This window comes from Palaemon carinicauda, unplaced genomic scaffold, assembly GCF_036898095.1.
Source record: "Palaemon carinicauda isolate YSFRI2023 unplaced genomic scaffold, ASM3689809v2 scaffold4, whole genome shotgun sequence".
Lineage (NCBI taxonomy): Eukaryota > Metazoa > Arthropoda > Malacostraca > Decapoda > Palaemonidae > Palaemon > Palaemon carinicauda.
The window spans coordinates 90,001-99,018 of record NW_027171650.1 but is presented as its reverse complement, the minus strand read 5'-3'; the positions used below and the strand labels follow the sequence as shown (position 1 = coordinate 99,018).

Sequence of the window (9,018 nt, the reverse complement as noted above, 5' to 3'; positions counted from 1 at the left end):
CTGGTACATATATACAGTACAGGGAAAGGAACATTCCTGGTTCATGCTATCTCACATTGCGAACAAGGCAAGATCATGCTAGGCACGTCTTCCCTTTCCAAGTGGATGCATCTCAGTAGCACACTGTACAGTATATAAAACGGGGAGAGAAACAGCAGTCACACGTATGCGACTCCCATCAGCCGGTCTTCCTGGACTTCTTCGATGTCATCTGATTGTTATTCTCCTCGAAATTACAATGAAGACTAATGAAGATGAGGTAGGGGAGAAGGAAGAACTTGAACTGAGTTGTGCAGGCAGATGACTGCTCCCTCGGGGAAAGAGAACACAACAGCACAACCAGGTGATATGTCCTAAGCGTGTTTCCAGGGCTGGGAAGACACTGACAGTAAGAAGAATGGCTGCACCCTTCCCTTTCACACTTGGTAACAGCAAAACTTTTCCTCCAACACCCGGCATGTCTAAGGAAAACTAACTTACTTAGATTTATGTTGCTGTTGTCGCTGAAAGACCACATTTACGAGGGATATAACAGCAAAAGACTCACTGCCTGATAAGAGCAAATATGTTGGATGATGGCAAATAGCACTGAAAACTGTATTAAAATTAGCTATTAGTTATTCTTCCATTAATATCTTTTAAGCATGACAATCTGTCAGTAAATCTATTGAATACGAATGAAAAAGCAAAGAATAAAAGAGCCAGATTAAGAGGCAGCAGAACAGTACATGTGTACAGAATTATGGCTGAAGTCAAAGTGAAGGTTACTCTATCTCGCGAGTGGGTGAGGCCTACCCCCGCCAGTGACTACTAACTACCTTATTACAAGTTTAAATGGCCCTTCCAGCATTGGTAAAGTCATACTCGTTTTAAATAATGATGGTTTGTATTCTTGTAGGAACAAATCGACCTTCCAGGGAGAAGCAATATGAACATCAGGGGAGGGTCATAGAAATAATACACTTGTTATTGCATGCATTACATTTAGTCATCCTCTAACTGGGAAGAGACCAATTACCTATCTTGAAAAGGAACTAATCATAAAATACAGTTCAGTATATTGCTAAGGTGGCTTGGTAAAAAGGAAACTACAGTACATGTATTTAAGTTTTAATAAAAATTTTCAATCTATTGCATTTCCAATAAAAAATGATTAACATCATATAAAAATCAATCAGTTTGAATATACATTTCAAATCTAATTTTTGTAAAGAGAATTCCCTATGTTGAGACTGAAATTTATCCAAAGAAATTTTCTATTCTTTACTAAAGACTGCTAATAGGTTTGTGAAAAATATTTTCAAAATAATGGTAATTAATATTCTAATTTAATACAATGGTCATTTAGACATGTTTAGAAATTCTGAATGAAACAAAAAAAACTATAATTGCCTTAACAGGCACTTAGAGGTGGGAATGCATCTTTCTTGCTGACAACAAGCTTACGGTGGGCATGAGAAATGTAACCTTTCATGCGTCCTTCATAGATCATGTTAGCCAGGATACATTCAGTTTCATCCAAATCCACATCCTCAACACACATCCACTTTAGAGATTGTAGAAAATAAGTGATTTCAATCTGGTGAGAACCCATAATTAGGAAGCTGAGGAAAAAGAATAAAAATTAGAATTTTCTTATTGCATTAATCATATCCGAGTATTGTTTCCATAAAAACACATCAATCGTATTATGGCCACAATCATGATCCCAATTGACTTTTATAGCCCACATGGGAATAACATGATGATTCACACACACGAACCCCCTAAATCCATCAGTATGTACAAACTACGATCCTCACAATGTGTAAGCTGGATTCATATTACATACCATGAAACTAAGAGATAGAAAGTGAGTACTCCATGTATAATTTGATAAGTTTGTAAGAAAAAAAATCATCTGTTCCTATATCAAATCCTAAAATGACGAGTAGAAAATGCAGATTCACAATGCCAAGTACCTCTCGTATTTAAAATGGCCATTCTTTTAAGGTCAAGAAAATATATACCGTGTATTTCCACGTCTAAAATAACCTGTACATCCTACAATTCACCCTTTATACTTCGGAGATGTCCTATACTACCATTCTAAAAATCAAATCTTAAAGTTTAAGTGATATTTATCGGTAAGCAGGCCTCAGCCTTGGTACAATAACCACTGACATACATGAAAAGATTCACATAATGAAATACAGTACTGTATTCCCTCATCTACCGCTGATAATCGGCAATAGGTGAAAATCCACGAAGTAGTGACGCCCTATTTATTTCATTATTTACATATATTTTAAACCTTTATAAAACTCTCCCACACAAATATCAAACCACCCTCTCTCTGTATTATCTTTTCCAACAATCTTATAAAGTGTTATACAGTAAATATTTTTTAATTCATTAAAATTTTCTTTGTATACAGTACATACAGTGTACCTGTATGTGCAGTTACCGCATCCATTATCTAAAGTTATTTAATCATAAAACAATTTTAATTTTACATCCTCTCACTCTCTATCTCTCTCTTTAAGTATGAGGTTCTACTCACCATTAAAAATATTGCGGCATGGCTTGAATGATGATAATGACCATGAATTACCTGTGCAGTAGAAATGACCGATGAAAGTAATGACGTTGTTTACTGCACAGCAAATGAGAGCTTTACAGGTCTTCCTGAGGCACTTCGTCAGGAGGCCCAGTATCTTCAACTTCTTCAGCTTCAACCGAGGCTTCCACTGAAGGCAAACGCATAGCTGACAATATTTTGCAAGAGAGGAACATGGTAGAGTTGCTGCCGTTGTTTTTTCTTCTTGGCCAAAATGTCCTTGTAGATATGGCTCATCTATCAGATTGCAAAAGTACACAGATCGAACCATGTCACCGTCCCAATCTTGTAACCATTGTTGAAATTCTTTAACCATGTTCCACAAGGAAGCAAGACATTCAAAGGTAAGGCAGACTCTAGGGTTTCTTACTCTTGCATTTCTGCTTCTTCCTCTTTCTCACTTGCTGACTTTGTCCTCTCCATATGGTCTTCATCTGTCAGCAGCTCTGAGTGGCAATTAATGAGGCCATTGACATCATCAGGAGTCATGCCCTTGAAGCCTTCTCTGTGTATAAGTCTTGCCAACAGCAGAATGATGAACTTTGTCAGAAGTGAAGCCCTTGTAATCGTGGACCACTTGAGGCCACAATTTCTTCCAGCTGAAATTGATCATCTGCAGCTTAATAATGCTTGATATCCTATCATGCCTTCTGAACATTTGTTAAACATGTTGCAATCGTGTAGTTACACCAATATGCCTTCAGTGTGAAGTCATCTTCATCCCCATCCACACTTCTGTTGAGATCTTCCATGGTGGTCTGGGTGTAGAATGATGCCTTAATCCATTGGTTGGATGAGTGCTGTGGTGTTGTTCACCTCCATAACGCAGATCAGTTGCGTGGCCTACTACACTATTCGTCAACAAAAGGACGTCGAATGGAAGGCCCTTTTCATCTATATACACTTTAACCTGAGGAATGAAGCACTGGTGGAACCACTCGGATGCGAGAACTCTCGTAATGCATGCTTTAGAGTAGTTCATCTAATATACGGGCAGCAGATGCTCATTTTTTTTATTTCAAGGCACACAGGTTTTTGGACTTTTAAATAAATTCTGGTTTCATTATAAAGACTGCAGCATTCCCACAAATGATGAATGTTGCACGGCCTTTTAAACCTTTGAAGCCTGGCCTTTTAACCTCATCTTTGAACAAAAATGTGTGAGATGGCTTCCTCTTCTAAAACAATCCATATTAAAAACTTGTTAAGGAAGGTAGCAGACATCCTCGATAAGCAGTGGGAATTTCTCTTTGACATATCGTTTGGCTGCAGCTGTATCTGCAGAGGCAGCTTTGCCATACAGCAAGACACCCCATGGGCCGAATCTTTTTTAGAACTTTTCTAACCAGCCCTTGTTGGCATTGAACAAATATTTCTACTTCAAGGAGTCACTGGGCATTCCTGGTTGTGAATCATCAATGCCCTCTTCCTCATAATCAATACTGCTGTCATTTTCAGGTGCAAGGTTGTCGTAGAGGGTCTTTGCCTTGGTATAGATCAAGTTGGTGTTAATACTTATGTTCTATTGTTTTAGCAATCTGCAATTCATACTGACAAAGCAGATTCTACCCTTACTACCATCTTATTGCAGGGAGTAACCACTCTCTTAGATGCTCTGTTTAAAGTCATCAATGCAGTCTTCCTGATATTCTTCTCATCTTTCATGATGTTGTGAACGGTCGACTCATTGATGTTGTAACGGCCTCCGACCACCATGAAACTTCTACTTTCTTTCAGCATAGTCAAAAATTTTCACCTTCTCAACTATGGTTAGCATCTCCCTTTGCCACTTAGGCTCACTACCCAAAACCTTAGAAGGAGCAAGGCATTTGGGCAGCATATTAAGGCTTGAAACAAAATTTAAAACACACTAAATGCAGTGTAGGAACACAAGTTATTGTAACGCAACGTGAACATAACTGATGCGCATTCAGGAGAAGCTGCAAGGCAAGATGCTATGAGGTGATGCTGTGCTCCATGAACTATCAGCTCCCAGGATACAAATCTCCAGGCTCTCATTGGTTAACTTCCTCCTTTCAGCCAATACTGTGGCGTGTAAGATCTTACATGAGTGCAGACAGGGCAGGAAGTCATGACTTGCTGTTTCTATCGGAACTTACATTTTCTTGTATCTCACAAGTTTGCACGATTTAGCAGAAAATACGAGAGATCGAAAAACATGTATTTAAAAACCTGCAATGCACTAAGGCCTCAAAACATGAGCCACAATATGGCGAGGGAATACAGTAAATTGATAAGGCAATAAAACCATTTTTGGGATCAAGCCATGACATCCTGATGGAAGGTTCCTTTAGTAGCTTCCCAAGGGTATATATGACTACAGTGATATTCCCAGAGAATCAAACCAAAGGTTTCACTGAATTCTAACTTCTGGCGCGAGTACCTTTAAGATTACTCTCAAGGGTATCGTATATCATCAGGGGACGTATTCTTGACACGCCACATGGCAATCTGTACCCCGAATAGCCTTTACGCTTCGAAGGGGATACATGGCAGAATTAGAAGGGTAGCCGCAATAAAGATTACCCTGGTTCCCCTACTACTATCGTATCACAACCGCGCCAACTCCCTCTGGCGGTTATTCCTTTATCTGTAGCAACTCGCTACAGTGGTGTTCCCTGTTGATCTGACATTTTCGATCGATTTTTAGGAATCTTTATGCTTTCTACGGCTTCTTTCTCCATCCAGAAAGTTGAGTATTTATTCTTTACAATATGTATTTTAGTTCCAGCCTCACAATGAATTTAGTGTAATTATTGTGTTTGGATCTACGCCGATCACCGGTGTCGCCATTGGCGCCGTCGTTCATTGGGCATGTTATTTAGATAGCAGAACGACATTTCCGGTTTAAATAGCTTTGTTATTATGAAAGCTATTTAGGCATTTCATATTGTAAAGATATTTACTGTATATGCATAATTTTCCCTTTTTTCTGTGTCGATCGTATATGTCAGAGTTTTGGTGATTTAAGGTAACCGAGATCTCGCCTTGTCTAGGTAACCTAGCCTAGACAACATATGCTTTCGTCATTTCCCCGGTTACCCTTGTGTATCGGTTATCATTCCTTGGAGATTGATATCTCCTGGAATTATATATATTAGCCGTTACTAGTCTCGTTTAGAGATATATGGGTAATCTCTCTTCCCTCTGAGAGTAGCCTTAGGCTACAACTCTCTGCGTCGGCCTTGAATTTCGAATTCAGGCATGACTAGCCTAGAGTTTTCTGTCTCATCCCTTTACGGCAGACGGCAAGTTTTGGGATTCGATCAGAACCTCAGAGTATTTACTCTTTTGTCACCAGTCGGTCGGCGGGGTGATTGCATTCCCCTGCCGGCTGAGCTGCCGGCATAGGAGGCTAGCCCTCCCTAGATTACACCTGAAGTGGTCGAATGTTGCCGCCACCTTCTCCCTGTGGTCTAGTAGACTAGTCCTATGCTCGCAGACCCTAGGCTGTAGAGTCGTATACTCTTGTGGCCTAGGTTGGTGCTGGCATTAGAACTCTGTTTCTCCCTTGTTGAGAGGAACGGCATGGACTGCCGTCCCCTTAACTGTATTAGCACCTCCTAAGGTGGAGAATAGTTGATTCTCCTGCCGCTTGTGGTCGTGCCGGTACTGAAACAGAGTTTTTTTAAGGTGTGTAGGTCCGGCAACATTGCCGGTCCCTCCCATACCTCATATAGGACCCTCCCCCCCCCCTCTCTGTTCTTTTACGATGGTCGAGCCATTGTCTTTCCTGAGCCGGCGTCCTGCAACCTTACCGTTGCTGGTGGGTTGTCAGAGCCGGCCAGACCTCCTCTCCTCAGCTGACTGCTGTCGGCGACTGACGGCTTCCAGCGGCCATGCCGGCTGTAGGTGGGAGGTCCCTTTTGTCACCATGGTTCTCCAGTTCTCCCTTGAACTGCTGGCCACAACTTCTGTTGTTGGCGTATTGCTCTGGCCGGCACAGATAGGTACTGACTCAGTCGGTAGCATGCCGACTGTACTCGTGCTGCCGGAGGCGGCAATAGTACTATGGCTAGATGGAAGCCTGAATGGTACATTCTCCCCTTCCATTTGAACCTTCTTTTCGGAGAAAGGCAGTAAAATTAGACTTTTACATCCTTTATTACTGTACAGTATACATATACAGTAATAGATAGCCTTCACCCCATGCTTTCTCTCTCTCTCTCTTATATAGCTTGCTAGATGTTCCGGCAAGAGCTAGCTAATCTGGCAACATGCCGGCTGAACTACAGAATATGTCTATACAGGTAGTCAGTATATTTGCAGTATAGTATATACGGCAGATGGATAACTAACATATATATTATACTAGTAGTTATTTCCAATATATCTTGGGTAGCCCTGCCCACATATTTGCTGAACCCAATCCTATATTGATAGAATAATATTTCGTCAATATTCTGATTTGAAATCAGTTTCCATTTACCCTGCAATATTAAATTTCGTGAAGGGCTGGTGGTGTGACACCTCTAACCCCTAAAGGGGAGAGCCCTTATCCCTGAGTTTCCCCGATCAGGAAGCTCCCTGATTTAATATTGTAAGGGAGGCCACAGCAAATAGATTGGTTGGGATGCACAAATATATGTCTTTTATTTTTCTAATCAACATATCTTGGGTACCATTGTGCGAGCTTCTGGAAGCTCAAAGATAAGGGTTCTAACCCTTAAGGATAGAAAGTGTATTACCACCGGCCCTTTAATTTATTTAATATTGTAAGGTAAAACGTAAACTGATTTCTAATCAGAATATTGAAGAAATTCTATTCTTTCAATATAGGATTGGTCTCAGCAAACACCTGGGCAAGGATACCCAAGATATATTGGAAGATAACTACTAGTATACTATATACAATAGTTTTCTATCTGCAGTATATACTATACTGCAAATATACTGACTACTGTATAAACATATACTGTAATTCAACCGGCATATAGCCGGCATAGCTAGTCCCTGCCGGCACAGCCCAGCCAGCATGCTAGCTAAAAGAAAGAGAGAAAGCATGGAGTGTAGGACTGCCATATTACTGTGTATGTATACACTAAATAAGGATGTAAATATCTAATTTACTGCCTTTCCCCAGAAAGAATGTTCAAATGGAAGGGGAGAATGTATCATTCAGGCTTCCATCCAACCACCAGTACCATCGCTGGCAAGGTCCGGCTGTGTGCCGGCCGGAAGGCTAGCACCCGGCAGTACTGGTACAGTCGGCATACCGCCGGCTGAGTCAGCAGCTGTCTGTGCCGGTCCGGCCGGCATACCGCCTGCCAGGCTAGTACCCTGGCAACAGCACTTGTGGCCGGCAGTCCAAGGAAGGACTGAAGAACCTTGGTGACAGAAGAGACTTCCCACCAACAGCCATCATGGCTGCCATCAGCCGCCACCCGTCCTGGCCGCCGGCTAATGACATGGCTGCCAGCAGCCTGTATAGCTGCCGGCAGTTTAGTAAACATGGCCACCGGCAGCCAACATGGCCAACGGCAGTCCTCATGGCTGCCGGCAGCCGGCATAGCCACCAGCAGCCGTCATGGCTGCCGGCAGTTGTCCTAGCAGCCTGCAGCTATCATGGCCGCCGGCAACCGTCATAGCCGCCAGCTGGCATAGCCGCAGGCAGTCAGACAACAGCTGTTAAGTAGGAGTCCGGCCGGCCCCGCAACCCACCGGCAATCGGTGAGATTGCAGGACGACAGCCCAAAGAGTTACAATGGCTAGGCCATCACTAAAGGAAAGAGGGGGGAGGGAAAAGGGTCCTGTATGAGGTGTGGAAGGAGCTGGCAAGGTTGCCGGTCCTACCACACTCTTAAGAAACTCTGTTTCAGTATCAGCGCCATCCTAGGCGGCAGGAGAATCTCTATTCTCCAGCCTAGGATCTGCCAAGAGAGATAAGGGGACGGCGCCAGTGCCGCCTCCTCTCAACAAAGGAGAAACAGACTTCCAGAGCCGGCGCCATAAGAATGTCTATTCTTCACCCTAGAGTCTGCGAGCACAGGACTAGTTTTCTAGACCGCAGGGAGAAGGTGGCGGCATCATACAACCACTTCAAGTGCAGCCTAGGGAGGGCTAACCTCCTATGCTGGCAGGGGAATGACTATTCACCCTGCCGGCACAAGACTATATACTCTGAGGTTCTGACCGAATCCCAAAACCTGCTATCCGCGGCTAAGAGAAGGGACAGAAAACCCTAGGCTAGTCATGCCTGAATGAAAACTCGAGGCACGACCCACTAGGGTTGTAGCCTAAGGCTACACTCAAGAGGGGAGGAGAGATTACCCCGAAATATCCATTGGAGACGAGTATCGGTTTATATAATAATTCTAGGAGATATCTATCTCCGCTTGAATTGATAAAACGATACACAAGGGTAACCGGGGAAATGTCTGAAAGTATACTATATCGCC

General features: G+C 42.6%; 1 protein-coding gene across 1 annotated transcript in view; it reads right to left on the bottom strand.

Moving 5' to 3' along the window:
* Positions 1 to 1,096: 1,096 nt before the first annotated feature.
* The window catches only part of LOC137636818 (PCI domain-containing protein 2-like), a gene marked incomplete at its 5' end in the record, with an annotated part of 64,250 nt that continues 56,328 nt past the window's right edge, over positions 1,097 to 9,018 (bottom strand). Inside the window, one exon of the mRNA XM_068369175.1 lies at positions 1,097 to 1,604. Within this exon, the coding sequence (XP_068225276.1) occupies positions 1,394 to 1,604 (211 nt within the window). The remainder of the gene's footprint in view (positions 1,605 to 9,018) is intronic.